Raw genomic sequence first — 21710 nt, forward strand, 5'->3', positions numbered from 1 at the left:
ACTGTTCCTAGGCCGTCATTGAAAGTAAGAATTTGTTCTTAACTGACTTGCCTAGTTAAATAAAGATAAAATATCTAGTCTATGGGACCAGGTTGAGCCATTGACTCTGTCTGTGTATGCATGTTTTTGTGTATTTTGGAAGAGCACCAACTCTCAGAAATGTCTATTTGTAGTGCCATGGCAAGCCTCCATGATATGCGATGGGTGGTTTGATTTGAAAAGATCAAAAGTGCAGTTGTCGAATGACAAGGCGTGTAATGAGATGCATTCAGAGATCTGAGAGTTTCAGTAGTTTTTAACTGTAGATTACACTAGCTGCTCTGCTTAACATTGTGAAAGACATGCGAAGAACAAGGAAACTACTGCGGTACAACACTCTCTGTCAGCCTATCCAACTCAAACAGCTCTACTGTATGTGACCCAAAGCAGAAACAACACAACCTTTACAATATGGCTGCTGTATTTGTTTTTACACAGTTGCCTATTAGCGTAGGCTGTGGTGAATATAATTGATAAAACACATACAACATTTTACTTCAATACTAAACCTTTAAAATAATCATGGTCTTTTCTTAACCAATGTAGTTTCCACTGCCTGGTTCAACTTTATGAGAATGCCTTAAGAAAACATCCACAAGTTGTTAAGAGAATGGTTGTGTCGACTCTACACCACTAGGCATAGATCAGGGACATGATGTCCTTCTGTTAGTCTCACTGTGTTAAGCATCATGGCAGTGCTTCCATTCCCTTCACATTGCTGCTGCTGTTCCACTTTATCCATGTAGCAGGGGAATACGAACCAGCTGCGCTTTGTTTATTCTGATACAAATGGCACATAATGGTAATCTGGCATGTGATGAGAGAACTTTGAATTACAGACGTGGGGCCTACGACGGGTATTAACCTTCATTTAATTTTCTTAAAGCCACTAGTTTTAATTGAAGGACACATTCGTTTTATCCACCTAATTATTCATTACGCTAAGCACACCCCTTAACCATATTAAATAGGGTAAACAAAGGAAACCGCCAATTAAATGGCATTCCAGAGCAGATTGGGAGGCTTACTGAATACAGAACAGTTAGTTTAGTGACATAAATATTTAGCCGAACTGCCACGAATGAAGACAAACGGTTAAAGGAAACGTATTGTATTGTGAGGAACCATTAACAAAGTTTCTACGACTTTACTGGCTGTGAAAGGCCCTAATCGCTTAAACACATTTACAATTTCCACTAAAAGTACTGAAGACTTACTGCTGTTTGTATGGTATATTCTAAAACTGGTATTAGGCCTATCCTTTGAACCATGCTGGCAGCAGGACAATGCTATAAACGCATCTGTCGAAAAATATTGCAGAGGTTATGTCATAATTTTACAACAACATTATAGAGAAGATTTTGAAATTTCCTACTGGGCACAAACTGGTTGAATCAACCTTGTTTCAATGTAATTTGTCAATGTATTGTGACGTGGAATCTACGTGGAAAATACATTGGATTTAAAAAAAGTAGTCAACGTAAAGCTGTTGTTTTGAGGGTGAGGGTGAAATTTTAACCACAGGATTATGTAATCATTGTAATCAATTGTCAACATAGAAAAACCTTGTATAAAATATGTTGAATGTCAGATCTTCAACGTTATATACACTATCCCCAAAAAATACAACAGGCTGGGAGCACCTCCTTGATATACAGCTATAAATTTGGTCTTCCATCCAGTGTTTTAACCAAGCCTAGCTTAGCTTTTATATTTGTCATTGACTACTACCAATGTGGTATAGTGAGAATGCTTATTGAGAGACCTCTTAATAACTAAATATATTCACTGTTGTTATCGAAGTCATTCCAAAGGACAGATTTGACAGAGCAAATGAAATGTAACCAGACTTTATAAGTCATATATCATCAATGAGACTATTTAGGCCTTCATAACATTTACAAAGTCATCAACAGCTATTGTTTCAATCCAACCCAGGATTCAACTAAAAACAGACAATACATATAGACCTAGGGTTTCAAGCTTTGGTTGATTTGACATTTAATCTTCAAGTTAATCATTAATACGTTGGATTCACATCTACATTTCAACCATACATTTAAGTTAAAGATTAGGAGTAAATCAAATCAGACTTTATTTAAAGTGCATTTAAAATGTGATTAGATCAGATTTAGCCCTATCCTTTAACTTAGATCTTAGAGATGGAGACGTGAATCCAAAATATAAATTATTAACTTGTAGACAAACTGGAATTTGTTGACAACCAAATATAATTCAATATCACTTTTGCAATACAGTAAATAGCTTATTAACAAGTTAACAAATTATATTTATTGTGTTATTGACTGTACGTTTGTTTATGTGTAACTCTGTTGTTGTTTTTGTCGCACAGCTTTGATTTATCTTGGCCAGGTCGCAGTTGAAAATGAGAACTTGTTCTCAACTGGCCTACCTGGTTAAATAAAGGTGAAATAAAAATATTTAATAAAAAATATGTTGGATTTACAAAATATGTTGGATCCCCCCAAAAAAGTTAAAGAATAGCATTAGGCCAGTGGCTCCAACGAAACTATCCAAGCATTAGATATCTTTTAAATGTTGATATTTGGTTGTTTTGTCAAAAGTTGTCAAAAGTTAAGGCTAATTTACAAGCTAATCTAAAAGTATTTATTTAACCTTAAAACGAGTAACACATCCATGGCCACATTTTGACATTAGCCTACTGTAACTATAAATGTCTTCTTATGTAATCATAGCAAGCATGCATGTCCAAGATAGCATGTAAAGGTCGCAGGTCTGTGGAGATCTTCACAATTGCTGTAATAATCTGCACAGAACAGCATTGATCACTTGCACTATGTGCTTTAATGTAATCTTAACGGGCAATTCAGGTCATTTGGTTGTGCTATTAGATGAAAGTGAAAACACATTAAAGGGATACTTCGAGATTTTGGTAATGAGTCCCTTAGTCTACTTCCCCAGAGTCAGATGAACTTGTGGATACCATTTTTATGTCTCTGTGTCCAGCATGAAGGAAGTTAGTGGTAGTTTCATGAGCCAATGCTAACTAGCATGCTAGCAGATAGACTTCCAGTCATTGCTAACTAGCACTAGTTAGCAACTTCCTTCAAACTGCACACAGAGACATAAAAATGGTATCCATGAGTTCATCTGACTCTGGGAAAGTAGATAAAGTGCCGGATTGCCAAATTCCCAAAGTATCCTTTTAAGTTGTTGTATAAATAAAACATTTCTGACATTGTATTCCCATTTGAACTTTGTTATGCTTTTAAATGGTTGAAAGTGCAGTGATAACATATTTAAATGACAACTTAACCAAAAATCACACATGGTTTTTCCATTGGAATTTGGTTGTGCTTTTCGGTGGTTGAACGTGTAGTGAGAACACACTTGAAATTCAACAAACTTGTGGCTGTCTTTTTGGAATGGGAGAATAATTGTTGAAAATCTCATTGATCAATGTCTCAACCAAATATTACCAACATTTGCACGTTGAAATGACCTGACGTGCCCAGTGGGTTATGTTGTAGAGAAAGTAACACAAATAAAAGAGGAAATATATGTGCTCAGAGTTGCATCAGATAGGACATAGTTAAAGAAGTCAAAGATAGATACTGCATGCCCTTGGAGTTGATGTAAGTTAAATGTTTAGACAGCTGCTCTGAGGATGATTATTATCGTAAAACCACACAGCTTTAATGTCACTGCTGTGGGGATGCCAAGACACAATCTTGTCCTCCCTATAGCTCTCCTCCCCCCCCCCCACACACACACACACACACACACACACACACACACACACACACACACACACACACACCCACACACACACACACACACACACACACACACACACACACACACACACACACACACACACACAACAGAGAGGCCTGAACTTGTCCATGTGATAATGAATGTCTGTCATTTCTGACTTTGATTCTGTATAACCTGACATCGATATTTATTAACCAAGAGATGTCTTGAATAAAGGGAGTCAATTTGTCTTGTTTGTTGGAATTGAGCTTGAAAAATTATGTCTCAATAATTATGCGCCAATTAATTCAAATTAAAGGGAAATAGTAATGTGGCTATTTGGCAAATCAGGAATAAAACATTCAAATTGAAAGTACACTTTTAGCAGTTTTTAAATAGCCCATAGGCTAAATATAACTTTTTTTCTGTAAAAACCCTTGATGTCTTTATGAGTGCAGGGAGCTAACATGTCATTATCTATCTGTTCCTTATTTGGTAAGCGGAAAGAATTCTCATTGAAATACCATAAATTGTGTACCTTTATCTTTAAACAACACTACCTCTCCACATGAATTAGCCTCAGTCTGTTTGACATGTGATCTTTAGCGTTGTGTATCCTCTCTGCTCTACACTTCAAATCAACCTTTGTGAGCAGCACGCCTACACAGAGAGAGAGAGAGACCAACATCAATTGTGTCGTCCTCATACCCTCCTGTAAGGATGCAATCCAATTTACTGGGGTTGAAACGGTTTTGTCAAAGTCACACAAACATTCAATGCTGTTAGTTTTTGTGGCTAATGTCAGGGAAAATGAAAGAATATGAAATGTCTATGCCTCATCTTGATCTGAGGGAGATTGAAAATGCTGTCCACGTGAAGGTCAACATACCTCTACACGTAATCATATATTAAACATGTTTAAATAAACTCTGACGTAAGTTCCTTCAAGTAAACCTTCATAGCACCTTCATAAGCACTAAGAGATAGATTATCATCAAATGATCATATACTGTACGTTAACTAATATTACCATATGCTGTCGTTAATGAATGTACCTCTCTACCAACAACATGTTTTAGCTATATTACACCCCATTAAAATCCAGTTGAGCAATAGCAATGTTTAACTTTACATGGCAATTTAACTTGACATTAACGTTTGACGGTTTAAAAGCTGTGCCTCTCTATGTTATGTATAGATATAGATATAGATAGACAGCTTAAGGGTTTTTCTTCCTCCAGGCCTCAGCGTCTATAAACAGCTGTTTGTGCTTAGGCGGTAAATATATCAATCTTGACGTTGGCTGTTTATGTAGCCCAGCTCTCCAATCATGCAGAGGTATAATTCAGTGACGCGTGGTGTCTTTATGAGAGGAGTTTGATTCAAAGGGCAGGTCCCTGTATTTACGTCTCTCTCTCTCCATCTCTCTTTCTCTCTCTCGTTCTCTCTACCGCTATCTCTCTCCATCTCTCTCTCTGTCTCTCTCTCTATGTCTCTCCATCTCCATCTCTCTTTCTCTCTCTCTGTCTCTCTCTACCCCTATCTCTCTCCATCTCTCTCTCTCTGTCTCTCTGTCTCTTCATCTCCATCTCCATCTCTCTCTCTCTCTGTCTCTCTCTACCCCTATCTCTCTCCATCTCTCTCTCTATGTCTCTCCATCTCCATCTCTCTCTCTCTCTGTCTCTCTCTACCCCTATCTCTCGCCATCTCTCTCTCTCTCTATGTCTCTCCATCTCCATCTCTCTTTCTCTCTCTCTGTCTCTCTCTACCCCTTTCTCTCTCCATCTCTCTCTCTCTGTCTCTCTCTCTATGTCTCTTCATCTCCATCTCCATCTCCATCTCTCTCTCTGTCTCTCTCTATGTCTCTTCATCTCCATCTCCATCTCTCTCTCTCTCTGTCTCTCTCTACCCCTATCTCTCTCCATCTCTCTCTCTATGTCTCTCCATTTCCATCTCTCTCTCTGTCTCTCTCTACCCCTATCTCTCTATGTCTCTCTCTACCCCTATCTCTCTCTCTCTCTGTCTCTCTCTACCCCTATCTCTCTCCATCTCTCTCTCTATGTCTCTCCATTTCCATCTCTCTCTCTGTCTCTCTCTACCCCTATCTCTCTATGTCTCTCTCTACCCCTATCTCTCTCTCTCTGTCTCTCTCTACCCCTATCTCTCTCCATCTCTCTCTCTCTCTATGTCTCTCCATCTCCATCTCCATCTCTCTCTCTCTCTCTCTCTCTCTCCTCTCTCTCTCTCTCTCTCTAAAATGGAAGTGGTTGTCTGTCTCTCATCGCAGCCCCTGGACTAAATGGAGCATGTGTTTACACTATCTACCATTATTGTTGTTAAAGTTTGAGATGAGCACTATAGATAAACAGTTTATGGTGTACTTTCATCTTGAATGTTATAGAATTCCGGGTCCTATCGATGGCAATGGACCATTCAAAGCGTTTTATCCTCAGCTTCTCCAATGAGTGTGCGAATGAATTACAGTTACTTGGAAGTGCTGTTAACGTCTCTTCATCCCCTCCTGTGATCTCTGAGTGGCCGTATAATCTGGAGGTGGACTTGTTGCCTTAATTAGTGGGTAGAGGAGCGTGCCACATGTTCACTATCCATAAATATTGACTCTGGCTTTCAGGCTGGCTGGCTCTGACCTTGGTGGCTTTCCTTTCTGGGACCAACCTATAGGAAATGGGTCCCATTTCCCCCCACAAGCCCTTTCATGCACCATGTGCACTTATTCCCCATGTGCAGGCAAGCAGTTGCGTCCCTGTCAAGCACATGTTCATCGATAAACTTTTACTGTATTGAAACTTAAGGCAAAGCAGCAAAGCACATCACATCGCTCAACCTTGAACCAAATAAATGCCACTAATACCATTATATTCTAATGCATGTAATGTGTCCCTTATACTCAATACAAATAATTGTTCACAGATACACACATAATCCTTATTGTGTACAACAAGCCCCATAATTGTGTTATCTCCTGATATCTATGTTAGCGTGTGTTAAGGTTTAATCTCTGTCCACGCAGTGGAATGTGGGCCCTGCATCCAGCCAAGTAGCTGTTAACAGCAGGTGAAGGGTTACTGGATCTGCCATGTAGTCTCAGGGCTTTAGTTCCCCCTGACCGCTGGAATGTACTGATGACAAGAGAGAGGAGAGGAGAATAGAGGAGAATAGATGAGAGGAGAATAGAGGAGAATAGATGAGAGGAGAATAGAGGAGAATAGAGGAGAATAGATGAGAGGAGAATAGAGGAGAATAGAGGAGAATAGATGAGAGGAAAGGAGAATAGAGGAGAGGAGAATAGAGGAGATGAGAATGGATGAGAGGAAAGGAGAATAGAGGAGAGGAGAATAGAGGAGATGAGAATGGATGAGAGGAAAGGAGAATAGAGGAGAGGAGGATAGAGGAGAATAGAGGAGAGGAGAGGGAGGAGGAGAGGAGAGGAGAGGAGATGAGAATAGAGGAGAGGAGAGGAGAGGAGAGGAGAGGAGAGGAGAGGAGAGGAGAGGAGAGGAGAGGAGAGGAGAGGAGAGGAGAGGAGAGGAGAGGAGAGGAGAGGAGAGGAGAGGAGAGGAGAGGAGAGGAGAGGAGAATGGGGGAGAATGGAGGAGAATGGAGGAGAATAGAGGAAAATGGAAGAGAGGAGAGGAGAGGAGAATAGAGGAGAATAGTGGAGAATAGAGGAGAATAGTGGAGAATAGAGGAGAATAGAGGAGAATAGAGGAAAATGGAAGAGAGGAGAGGAGAATAGAGGAGAATAGAGGAGAATAGAGGAGAATATAGGAAAATGGAAGAGAGGAGAGGAGAAGAGAATAGAGGAGAATAGAGGAGAATAGAGGAAAATGGAAGAGAGGAGAGGAGAATCGAGGAGAATAGAGGAGAAAGGAGGAGAGGAGGGGAGAACTGTGGCTCAGTTGGTAGAGCATGGTGTTTGCAACACCAGGGTTGTGGGTTCAATTCCCACGGGGCACCAGTACAGAAAAAAAAAAACATGTTTGAAATGTATGCATTCACTACTATAAGTCCCTCTGGATAAGAGTGTCTGCTAAATGACTAAAATGTAATGAAGGAGAGGATAATTGCAGTAAAAATGCTAAGTGTACAGCACAGGTGGCTGGTTGCACCTTAATTGGGGAGGACTGGCTCATAGTAATGGCTGGAATGGAATGGTATTGAACACATCAATGGTTTTCTTGTGTCTGATACCACTCCATGTACTCCATTCCTGCCATTATTATGAGCCGTCCTCCCCTCAGCAGCCTCCTGTGTACAGCACAATACAAGGCTAGAGTTAATTATTTTTTTCAAACTTCATCAAAAGCTACTGAAGAACATACATTTTGTCTGGCATATCTGTCCCTTTTGTGAAAGATTGAGCACCAAACTATAAACGAACATGACGTCCAACACCGGTCTTAAAGGTTGACAATTGACCTAAGTTCACATCAAGCATCACCAAATGTCACGGCTGACGTGAACTCGGGTCAGTGTGAGTTTGGTGTGACGACCACATAGCCCCAAGCCTGGAGTTCTGGTCTGCGACAGAGCTGAACTTTAGCCCCCTGCGTGTGTCTTCGCTTCATGCTCACCATGCTCACACAGGCAGAATGATTTCCAATGGCATGGGTCAGTTCATCATAGAGACAGACAGGTCAGTCACGTGAAAGACAGGACAGGCCCAACGGGCTGAGAAATTGGATTTGTGCCTTTTTTAGTTCTGACAGACAGGGCCTGTAGCTGTGGCCCTCTGGGTCCAGAATCAAAACAGAGACACGTGAGAGATAAACCCCAACTCTCATGCCAAGAGCTGTCTGGAGGGGGGGTCCTAATGTAAATGTATCACTTCAAAACCCCTGTTCTTGAATTCTGCCAGAGTTTAGCACCATGTATTCAAAGTTAAATGATATCTATATTGTAAAGGTTACAGAGCTAACTGATAACTTTATAGAGGCAAAATTGACTTTTAAAAGCTTGTGCAATTTCATAACCAGGGTCTGTAACTGGTTAACCTCTGGACCTGATCACCAGTGGGTCGTTCATGTAAGCTTGATATGTTATCTCCTCACCAGTCTTGTTTCATTACCAAGGGCTGGTGGGGTTTGCTGTTTACTGTTCTTTTCAACCAACAACAGAATGATCTAATTCTAGATAACCCCAGTAGATTACTTTCTCTGCAGACAATGATACCAACTAGTGAATGAAGCTCAGAGTGACTCCAGAACCCAGAGAGCTGTGTGGTCTGCTGGATTGGACTGAGAGGAGGGGATTACTTCCCTCAGGGAGGCTGCTAGGGTGCTGGACACATTACTCTCTACCTGTCACAAGCTGTGCCAACAAACACACACACGCACATACACGCAAACACACACACACACACGCACACACGCATGGATGCACACACACAGAAAGCAGGGATCAGATAAACCCTCTCTTTCTCCCCTTCTAATCCTCTCCTTCGGTAATTAAAGATAGTCACAGGTCACTGTGTGAGAGACCACCTTATCCTTCTATCTAAGGCATCTAAATACTAACAGCTTTTAGCTGGCGGTTTAGAGCACCACAGAGGGCTGTTTTGGCAACAGTATGGACCCAACTGTGGCAATCAGGGACAGAGAACAATGTAGAAAATGTAGTTTGTTTTGCATCAATTATATCATTAGGTGTATTATGACACATCCAAGTGGTGTGTTTCTGTAAATGAATGAATAAAATAAAATAAATAAATGAATGAATGAATGGGTGCCCAGATGAATAAATTAGCTTTGCCATCAGCTTTGCCGTATCAGATGTAATTGCCATTGTTAACCAAGAGAAAGAGGAAGATAACAGAATGAGAGACCAAAGTAAAGAAGGCCAGAGAGGAAGAGTTCCAAGACATTCAGAGTCTAAAGCGTCAGCCAGTCAGCGAGTCAGCCAGTCTGTTGGCCAGCCAGCCAACCAGTCAGTCAGTGAGTCAGTCAGTCGGCCAGTCAGTCAGTGAGTCAGTCAGTCGGCCAGTCTGTCAGCCAGCCAGTCAGTCAGTAAGTCAGACAGCCAGTCAGTCAGTAAGCCTGTCAGCCAGCCAGTGAGTCAGTCAGTCGGCCAGTCTGTCAGCCAGCCAGTCAGTCAGTAAGCCAGACAGGCAGTCAGTCAGTAAGCCTGTCAGCCAGCCAGTCAGTCAGTAAGCCAGTCAGTCAGTAAGCCTGTCAGCAAGCCAGCCAGTCAGTCAGTGAGTCAGTCAGTCGGCCAGTCAGTCAGTAAGCCTGTCAGCCAGCCAGTCAGTCAGGAGAAGGTATGTATGCTCCATCAGCTCCTACTGTATTTTAATTTCTAAATAGATGATCCAGGGGCTTATCCTTCATAAAATGTTATTGTCCTGGAACCAGACAAAGATATCTTCTGATCTCAATGTGGTTTCATCTATTGACATCTCAGCAAACAAAACAGGCCCATTGCTTTGGTCACAACACAACCATCCGCCCTACCCTCATCACTTAAGGGAAATAACTAGCTGTAATCAATGAGGGGTCTTCATATGGAGATGTCGCTAACATCAGGGCTGTTGAGTAAAGGCTACAGGCTTGTATACAGCTGACACCACACATCAATGATGGACCCCAGTTTCTCTTACCCCTAACTTCACTATGCTGCTGGGGGCTGGTAACTGACAATATCACCTCTATGAGAAATGGCGGAGCTTGTTGGAACACATGTGACGAGAGAAACAACGTCTCAGAAATGAAGTAGTGAAAACTCGTGCAAACCGTCAATAAACACAGTGTTTCAGGGTTGACCTTGACCTGACTAGACTGAAACACTGCTACAGTTCATTTTCTCAGGCAATCAATGAATCTTTTCAAACTGAATGGGTTCAGCCTGGAGAAGACTATGGACTTGGTGCACCTTTGTCTTGTCCCTTTTCCCAGGACAAAGGACAGGAGAGGAGGGATACCAGTCCCAGCTAAGAGTAAAGTTCAGAGGTCAGCGCTGAGGGATGAGGATAGTACAGGCAGTCGCTACAGATCCTAATCCCCCTAAACTACCAAAAACAACACATTTCCCAGCTCATTGTCAATTAGTTTTAATCCAATAGTCAAACATGCTTAATCCAGGAATTAACACATGTTGATCAATCATCCATAGGGATCTGAGACACAGGAGTGATCACCACTGCATTTACAATTGAGAACAGTAGGACTACAGGCAGGTTCTACAATATTGGGTAGTACTCTGCCAATTTTGTCACATACAATTGTATTGTATTTTTCCTTATGCTGGCCTCCCGAGTGGCGCAGTGGTCGAAGGCACTGTATCGCAGTGCTAGCTGTGTCACTAGAGGTTCTGGGTTAGGCTCTGTCGCACGGCTCTCAACCTTCGCCTTTCCCGTGTCCGTACGGGAGTTGCAGCGATGAGACAAGACTGTAACTACCAAGGATACCATGAAATTGGGGGTAAAAGTAAAACAATGAGATGTTTTTCCATATGCTACTGTGCAAGGCTTTAAATGTTTGCTGTGTTTGTGTGTGTGAATGCGCGTGTGCGTGTGTGTGCATGTGTGTGTCAGTGACGTGCGGTGAGGTCGGTGGTTAGGTAAGCATTGGCTATTATCAAAGCCAGATTTACTCACAAATAAACCTTGATGAAGCCCAAGTTCACCATACAACAGATAGCTTCAACATCCTGAGTGACAAAGTGTCACGCCTACTCTCGTTCCCTCTCTCCAGCGCTCCACGTTGCCAGTCTACTAACCAACGGTCCTGGCAACCATCATTACGCACACCTGCTCCCCATTGTTATGCACACCTGGACTTCATCATTACCTTGATTACTTCCCCTTTATTTATCTCTCAGTAGCCTCAGTCTTAAGGCAGTATTGGTTTTGTTCACCTTCAGTACGCTTCTCCTGTTTTGTTTATCTGCTGATTCTCATTATTAAACTCACCTTCTGCACCTGCTTCCTGACTCATAGTGTATACGGTACACATAGCTACAAACCCATATGTACTAACAATTTTCACCAAATGGCGCAGCGGTCTAAGGCATTGCATCTCAGTGCTAGAGGCGTCACTACAGATCCTGGTTCGATTCCAGGCTGCATCACAACCGGCCGTGATTGGGAGTCCCATAGGTCGGTGCACAATTGGCTCAACGTCGTCCGGGTTAGGGTTTGGCCGGAAGAGGCCATCATTGTAAATAGGATTTTTTTCTTAATAACTGACTTGCCTAATTAAATAAAGGATAAATATATATATTTTTTAATTAAAATACCAATGTGGCCAAGATATACAAGCGATAGCCTCCGATGGCGGTATATTTCATATCATCCAACAAAATGACAGACTACTTAACTCAGCTCAGACAGATCAATGTAGCATCCACAGCAGTGGCGGTCAGTGCTGTTTATGATGAGGGAGGACCATTTTTCTTTATGAGCATGGACTTATTTCTCTTACATCATATTGGATGACTCACATTCATATTCCATTCACCCAGTTCAATGTAACAGTAATAGGTTTAGGCTACTACATGATACTCAAACTTTCCCTATACCCATAATGAGGTTGCTACAACCTAGCCTATGAATAAAAGTTTACAATGTAAGTGCACATAGGTCGAGAAACAAATTTGATGTGACATTCAATACCGCCTTGTACACTCTTGCCATCTAGCTGATATAGGGTTTAATCATTAGTCTGTTTATCCCCGTTTTGTTCTGTTTGCTTCCGTTTAGGAAACGTTTTTCAACAGAATCGGCGGAATGAATACACTCCTGATCATGCGTAAACAAAGTTCATTCTCATAACAGCCATGTTGTATTCCTTCTCTTCGCTTCGCTTGTGGACTTCAATGTATAACAAATCAGCTGTATGTGACCAGGTGAAAAAACCTTTCCAAGCCAAACCTCTACAAACAGCCTACATTGTTGTCACCATATTAGCTAAAGTAACTAGCTAACATAGCATCTCTCTGTTTGAGCAGGGTGTTTTAGTAGGCTAAACTAGCTAGCTGCATTTGCTAGCTAAGTAAGTGAAACTGAAACTGAAAAAAAATGATGAAATGTTTGTGATTTATTTAGAATTCAAGGCACACTTAACCAGCATGGCTACCACAGCATTCTGCAGCGATACGCCATCCCATCTGGTTTGGGCTTAGTGGGACTATCATTTGTTTTTCAACAGGACAATGACCCAACACACCTCCAGGCTGTCTAAGGGCTATTTGACCAAGAAGGAGAGTGATGGAGTGCTGCATCAGATGACCTGGCCTTCACAATCCCCCGACCTCAACCCAGTTGAAATTGTTTGGGATGAGTTGGACTGCAGAGTGAAGGAAAAGCAGCCAACAAGTGCTCAGCATATGTGGGAACTCCTTCAAGACTGTTGGAAACGCATTCCATATGAAGCTGGTTGAGAGAATGCATGTGTGTGCAAAGCTGTCATCAAGGCAAAGGATGGCTACTTTGAAGAATCTCAAATATAAATGTATTTTAATTTGTTTAACACTTGTTTGGTTACTACATGATTCCATATCTGTTATTTCATAGTTTTAATGTCTTCACTATTCTACAATGTAGAAAATAGTACAAATAAAGAAAAACCCTTGAATAAGTATGTGTTCTAAAACTTTGACCGGTAGTGTATATAATAAATAAGGTTATTATGAAATGTCCATATCAACAATTGAAAGGACTTAAAAATGCAGTACAAATTGCAAAAGAAAATGCATTTAGGCCTACCTTTACTTGAAAATGAAGTACATTGGTGAGTCATTCAGAGTGATCCTCTAGTGACAGCAATGTAGCAGTCACAGAAGAACCCCATGTCCGTTATTTGGGGATGCTATGGGAGAAGCATCGCCAAGGCCTCCTTCCATTTTCACTCTGAAACAAAAAGAGTTACATTATTCCAACTTAGACATTTTTTAAAGTGCAGTATAGTCCATGTGTCAGTTCAAGGGATGCCTACGCCAAATTATGTAGACACGTCCAAATGTGCAGAGTTTACCCCAGGCAATACCCACACATCATGTTTAAGCAATATGCATGTGCAGCAATGCAACAAATGAAGCTACTTGAAGCTAGGCAAAGCAAGGTGACCTATGCTGACCCTGTCCATTAACAGTGACTGGAGTCAGGAACAGCCACACGTGTCACCGATTTGAATGGGTGGAAAGGAAGGCATGAATACCCTGGCTTCTTTCCTGAGAGATTGATGCAGTTTTAGCAAATGTTTAGATTTTGAGCATAAAAACCACCAGAATCATTGAGAAAAAACATTACATGAAAAAATGATTACATTAAATGATCACAGGGTGGGCATTGCCTATCCTGCCTGCATGTCACTCACTGGTCTGTGTGTGTGTGTGAATGTGTGGGGGGGGGGGTGGGGGTTGGGGGGGGGGTTTAATAGATATTAATATGGTCCATCCACACGTTGGCGCACTTGCTCTGGTTCGTTTTTGATCTGGTTCGTTTTTGAACTGTTGCAGTTTATTACGATTCTAAAATGGGATTCAAGTTATTGTTCTCTATGATCAACAATGAAAAAATATAGGCCTAGTTCTGCATGAAATGAGAACGAACACTAGAATGCATTATGATGAGTAGCCTATTTTCTAAAAAGGAAAATAAAACCTAAAGTTAGATATTTTGAAGCTGTCAAAAGTAACAATGTTAGATCACACGGACGAATACAAGTCTAGGCCTATTATCAAAGAAAGTTTCATATTTGAGTCATTTTGTAAGAGCCGAAAGACATTTAAAGGAGCATTTTGTGTGTGTAGCAGCGCGAGTTTGGGCAGGCTACTGTAGGTGCAGGACTGGTTGAAAACGCACAGGAGGTGCTTTGGAATCGACATGATTGACAGCTCTGCGTTGGTGACATCACTGCACGACAAAAAGCCTCGTTGGGGAAGAGAAGGCACCAATCAATTGGACTGCTAGTGTGCTGCGCACAGGAGAGAGAGATTAAGCTACACACTATACAGTCTGATATTCTACACCCAGTCTCTGCTAAACTTTATCTATAAATTCGCATTTGAAGATGTTCAACGACTTAGATCGGTCCTGCCTACACCAGTCTGCTTCCACCTCATAGATATAACTTTAGGCGATTTTTTATTCTATTGACCAAGACGTCTCCAGATTCCCAGCTGCGGAGATATGTGCGAGAGAAAGGGGTCGGAGCAGTGCACGGACTGTCTTTCGCCCGCAGAGGAAAAGCGTGGAATAAACACGAATTAATGTGGAATTTATTGGAGCCCAAAGCTGGAAGGACGACTGGACACAGCGCTTCCTTATCAGGTAAAACAAGTTAGAGGTATTCATTATTGAAGTGAATGACAACTTTTATATTTAGGGAAAAGTTGAGAAAATCTCATAAACTGTCCATCCGCTGAGTCTTCTGGATCTAATAACCCCGTTCCCCCCCATTTTGTATTTATTTTTTTATTTTTTTGGGGGGGGGGTACATAAATTCCGAAACATAGTGTACATACAAAAATTCATACTGGTAGTATTTTAAGGATATGTACTTTTGATGTAGACCTAGATGTGTGTTGATGTCTTGTCTGCGCAGTGCGATACATATGGCCAGGATACGAACGTCAGATCTCACACCTGCGAGCCCCTTGAAGTAACTCTATCCCGCATGATTATAGTCATACATTGCCGTCAAAGCCTCACCAAATAGACGCTTGTAGCGCTATCTGACTGCTGCCACGACTGTATCTACTGGAACCTTTTTGATGCCTACATTCTGTCATGCTTTGTGTGTTCTAAGGTCTACGTAGTATTTCTTTTATACACACCCACCAAACACGTCCTCCTAGCTCTTCTGTAATTGCAGACTTTTTGTCTGCCGTCTTCTCTCTGTCTTCTTCCAGTTTCTTTGATTTCTCCTTTTCCTGTAGGCTACCACCCGCTTTTTTTGTTTGACAATTCTCTTTCATAACTTCCTCACCTTGATATGCTGGTGTTTTAGTTTTGCCGCTATAACGTTAAAAGATCAATCCCCTATTTCACTAAGCGTAGCCCGCGGGCTATGTTATTGCCAACCTTTATGTTCTTTACTTCAAAGTGACGTGTCTTTTCTTTTAACCTGCTTTAATACAAATTGCAATTATATGGAAGAAGAAACAATTTATGGCAGCTGAGCTGGGGGAATTTTACAGTGAACCTCCAATGTCTCTCCTGTCGATAGCTGTCTGTGTGCTGTGTCGGCGGCGCATGTGTATTGACATAAACTGCTCTCCTCTCCTCGCAGGGACTAACTGACCATGGTCGCCGTGTTTCGTTCTCTCATGGTACTGCTGCTGGCTCAGGTGTTGCTGGGAGGCGCTGCGGGACTAATCCCCGAGGTTGGCCGGAGGAAGTACAGTGAGTCCGAGAAGCAGAGCCCGGAGCAGTCGGATAACTTTCTCAACGAGTTCGAGCTGCGGCTCCTCAATATGTTCGGACTTAAGCGGAGGCCGAACCCGAGCAGACAGGCTGTGGTGCCTCAGTACATGGTGGACCTGTACCGTATGCATTCGTTGAACGGAGACCACAGCACTAAACGGCCCCGGAGCATGGGGAGGCACGCAGAGAGAGCCGCCAGCAAGGCCAACACGATTAGAAGCTTTCACCATGAAGGTACGTATTAGTGGCATATTTCACCTGGCAAGGTAGAGCACCTCTGCTCCTTCAGACATGTCAAACCTGTATTTAAACATGACTCAGATTGTGAAGAGGATTTCCAAAGCAATTACACTTTTTTATGACAGGCCCACTCATATCCTAACAGAGTGACACGCGTCAGTGACACACACCCTTTATAAGTAGATCATAAAATAACAAAGGGGGATTTAACAATGTAACGAGTAAAACTCATTGTCAGGGTTCGACAGAGAAGTACATGATGTGTAACTTTGAAGTGCAAAGTAGCCTAATCCCTGAAATATGCGGTGATGAAACCCGTTACACGGAACATTCCATTGACAGTGCTATAACAGGCATCAAAACATCAAGGGTGGTGGGTGGTATCACAAGGGTCATTTGTTTCTTAATAATTGATGGTGTTTGCGTGGGCCCTGAAAACAGTTTTTCCAGACACGCACCACAGGAGAGGGATAAAGAAAGGGCGGTGTGCGTGCGCAAGTGATAGTCATCGTCCTGCTGCTACTTCAATAACACACGACATGACATTACACTACACTGTCTACACACGCATTATGACAGAGGCCACTGTGGCAGACATTGCTCCGTCTCATTTTTAGACAGGACTAGTCAGTTCATTACTCATTCTGGTTTTGGGGGTGAGCGTTATCCTTTTCCAATCGCTCTCTCAAGGCGCACTCTTTATGCGCAATTACGCACGTTAAAATAATAGAACCACGTAATTAGGCGTACATACTTATTATGTAGCTGCATATGCGTCGCTAACTGCGTGATTGTACATTAAAACTACACATTTATAAACCTCAGAAACACATGCAGACCAGAATATTTTTTCAGTATAGGCCAATTGGTCTAAATGCTCAAATAAATAGGAGGTATTTGATCCAAGAGCTGAACTGGAGGCACACATGGACATTTTCTTATGGTGATGTGAACTCTGGTGGTGTTTTTTGATTTGGTAGTGTATCTGTACTATGTTGTATAGTAGCAGTGGGTAGAGAGGTAGGCATCAGAGGATGTCTAGTCTAGTGTTACAAGGCGAATAGCTCATCTGGGCACTACATTTACAGTGCTGCAACAAACACACCAGAACACTTAATAATGAAACATGAAAACCAAATATTGAAACTTTTTAAAAAATCAGCATTTCCCTTAATGCTTTTTGGACAGTCTATCTGATAGTACCTGTCTTTTAGTTGGCTCTGGCTCCAGTAGTGTACGGTACATGCCCAATGTGTCCATGGAGGGCCTTCTACACAGACTCCTGAGTGTTGCACTGCACAAGGAAGTTTCCACCCAGTGAATGACTCATTGGAGTGTTTGGGTCAGGATGGATGGGTGGTTGGGTGTTCTCCTCTCCTGATGCCTGGTCGGGATGACACCCAGTGGACTAACTGACACACTACAAACACCACTGACACTAAAAACACCGCTGACACTAAAAACACCACTGACACTAAAAACACCACTGACACTAAAAACACCACTGAAACACTACAAACACCACTGACACACTACAAACATCACTGACATTACAAACACCACTGAAACACTACAAACACCACTGACACACTACAAACATCACTGACACTACAAACACCACTGACACTAAAAACACCACTGAAACACTACAAACACCACTGACACACTACAAACATCACTGACACTACAAACACCACTGACACTAAAAACACCACTGAAACACTACAAACACCACTGACACACTACAAACATCACTGACACTACAAACACCACTGACACTAAAAACACCACTGACACTAAAAACACCACTGACACTAAAAACACCACTGAAACACTACAAACACCACTGACACACTACAAACATCACTGACACTAAAAACACCACTGACACTACAAACACCACTGACACTACGAACACCACTGACACTACAAACACCACTGACACTACAAACATCACTGACACACCACAAAACCACACTGGTAGGAGGCATGGTGACTGGGACTGAGACCACTCACTCCACTAGTGTAAACTTCCACTTGACTCCACACCTTAATTGTAGCCATTTGGGATACATTTCAGCCATGTTTGGTTGTTTACCCTTGCATCCTCCTGTCTTTTCATCCAATGCTCCAGTGCAGCATGGTTTTGGGTATTTTGATTGTTCCTATGGTAGAAGTGTGAAGAGTGGGGGGTCCTATATGTTAAATATACGTGTAGCTACACATGTAAACCATAATGTCAAAGCCTGAAGCCTTATCCATTCTTCACATCCGTTCCGTGATATTCATTTCAGAGGGGCAATTCATTTCTGTAATATCGGTTTTCAATTTTATTTTGTTATTTTTGCCAAACAGAACATTTCCAGGCCTAACTCAGTAACCGGCTGCCAAAGACAGCAGAGATGAATGACCTGATATTAGCCGTTATCTTTTGTTTTGGCCCACAGAGAGCCAAGAAATTAGGAATGTTGATACACTCATATCTGTGGTTCACAACTCTTAGACAAGCCCCAACATGTTGTTCACACAGTGCATGCAGTACCTCCTTCACTCACACAGCAGGGTTCTGGATAGAGAGAGAGAGGGGGACAGGGGAGGGGGGAGAGAAAAGAGAGAAAGATTTGGAGCTAAAGAGAGAGAGAGGGGGATTTGGGGTGAGGAGAGAGATAGAGAGCGAAGGGGAGAGAGGGATTTTGGAGTGAGTGGGCGAAAGAGAGAAGGAGAGAAGGGGTTTGAAGGAGAGAAATAGAGAGAAGGGGTTTTCCCACATCAGTAAGGATTGATGGGTCTAATTGAGGTCTTTGTGCTTCTGGAGAGAGATTTAGGATGAGGGGGTGGAATTTCCTAAATGCCTCCTTTGAAAACGCCCTGAGTTCAAAGTTAGTGTTTATTTACCACTCCAAACAGATAACAAGCATGTCTTTGTGCCATCTGTAAAACACTTAAAGGTAAATGTAAAAAGTTTGACTACAATCAAGAAAATATAAGTGCTGACATTGACAAATGTATGTGAAATTTGTTTTACACACTATTGTTAATAATTAATTCTCAATCAGGCCAAATATGCACATAGGAATAAAAATGTATAGCGATAGACTGCTACAAAAAAGATGTAAAAAAACATGAAGATAAATGAGCCATACTTCCCTATGGCCCGTAATTATGTCATAATAATCGAGCTTTGATGATTCCATGATGGACGACAATTCCTTTTTCCACAATAATAACAGCACTTCATCATGTAGCAGCCACATCCTAAAGGGCAGGACATTCTCCATGGCATTTAGTGGCCTCACATGCATAATGGTTAGATGCTATCACTGGTCTTTACTACATCTTATCAACATTGGAACACCACTGCTTTGATGTCATGACATTTCCTCTGATGAAATGTATGAACCTGACCATATTGCAGCTCGATGGTCATAACTGTTAGCCTTTGCCTTTACACTGGATTTAGTGAGCGTGTGTATGATGACATGAATGACAACAATGTCTCTGTGTTGAAGTGAGCTGTGGAAAGAATAACAGTTTGTCAGGACAGTAAACCTTTGTCAATCTTCTTCCCTGTTCCTGTATAATCTATAAAGACATACATGTTTGCCTCTACATTTTTTACATTGCAGCATGCTCTCTTAGTGGCTGTCCTCCACTCCCAGTAACTTTCTCCATGGAGTTACTCTACCACCTTTATCAACACAACCTTTGCAGTAAAAAAAACATGTCCTAATCTTAGCCATAAATGTCTATGTCAACATCATCCACTGACCCTAGCTCTCTCCTTCTCCTCTCTTGTAGAGTCCATGGAGGCTCTGGCCAGTCTGAAGGGCAGGACAACCCAGCAGTTCTTCTTCAACCTCACCTCCATCCCTGGAGAAGAGCTTATCACCTCTGCAGAGCTCCGGGTATACAGGGACCAGGTCCTGGGGGCCACAGCAGCTCCCACCAGTAACACCAGTCACAACAGCAGTAACAGCTCCAGTACCAGTGCTGGTGGCTTCCATCGTATCAACGTGTACGAGGTGTTTGGAGCCCCTGCGTCTCCCCGTGGGGAACCCCTGACACGCCTCTTGGACACGCGGCTGGTGCAGGACTCTCTGAGCCGCTGGGAGAGCTTTGACGTCAGCCCCGCCGTGTCACAGTGGGCCTCCGGGGGGCGCCACAACCACGGCTTCCTGGTTGAGATGCTCCACCCAGACACCCTGGGGGGCGAAGAGGGCCAAAGACAGAGACGACACGTCAGGGTAAGCCGCTCCCTCCACGGGGACCAGAACTCATGGCCCCAGGCTCGCCCCCTGCTGGTGACCTACGGTCATGACAGACAGGGGAATGCGGTGCTGCACAGGGACAAGAGACAGGCAGCAGGCCACAGGAAACAGAGGAAGAAGCACCAACACAAGGCCAACTGCCGCAGACATGCCCTCTACGTGGACTTCAGCGACGTGGGCTGGAATGAGTGGATAGTTGCACCCCCTGGCTACCACGCCTTCTACTGCCACGGGGAGTGCCCCTTCCCATTGGCCGACCACCTCAACTCCACCAACCACGCCATCGTTCAGACGCTGGTCAACTCTGTGAACTCCAACATCCCCCGGGCGTGCTGCGTGCCCACAGAGCTTAGCCCCATATCACTGCTCTATCTGGATGAGTATGAGAAGGTCATCCTCAAAAACTACCAGGATATGGTGGTGGAGGGATGTGGCTGCCGGTGAGACACACAGAGACAGAAGGATGGAGGGATGGAGAGACTCAGAAAGAGAGAGAGAGCGAGGTTATATGGACAGTTTCCCAATGAAGATGTTTTATTTATATGACAGAAAAGACACAAACATAGCTATTTTGGAAGAAGATTAAAAAACAAATATATATGAATATATTTATGTCTACTTAAAGTTGGGAAAAAATAAATATTTTACTCAGAGGAATAATCCTTTACTGGTTTTGAAAATGTATTTCTGATGTACATTTCGAAATGGGTGCAATACCACATGAAGTACAATGCTCAGATTTCTATTTGTATTTATTTCTATTATAACCACTTTATTTGTAAATAAATAATGTGTATTTATCGTGAGAAAACACTTTGGTTGCTCCAATTGTCCACACTTGTCCAGCTGACTTCCCAATGTGTGTTTAAAAGCATTCAAATCAAACTAAGGATGTCATGGGGTCAAAAGTAGCAGAACCTCTCCCACATAAATTAGCCGCAAAAAAACTGAGAAGACAAGGTTAAAAGCTAACTCTCTAACAGTGAATGCCAAGATGAAGCATTTACACCTCTTATGATAAACGTACAGTAACTGGAGCCTGG

The 21710-nt window shown here is 42.4% G+C and overlaps 1 protein-coding gene across 1 annotated transcript; it reads left to right on the forward strand.

Annotated features, from left to right (window-relative positions):
* The first annotated feature begins 14700 nt into the window (after positions 1-14700).
* On the forward strand, positions 14701-21478 carry bmp2b (bone morphogenetic protein 2b). Its single transcript, NM_001173834.1, is given in 3 exon segments — positions 14701-15064; positions 16026-16393; positions 20198-21478. Coding segments are annotated over 2 exon segments (1269 nt in total). The 5' UTR covers positions 14701-15064; positions 16026-16038; the 3' UTR covers positions 21112-21478.
* Positions 21479-21710: the final 232 nt, after the last annotated feature.

Source organism: Salmo salar, chromosome 06 (assembly GCF_965601325.2).
Source record: "Salmo salar chromosome 06, fSalSal1, whole genome shotgun sequence".
NCBI lineage: Eukaryota > Metazoa > Chordata > Actinopteri > Salmoniformes > Salmonidae > Salmo > Salmo salar.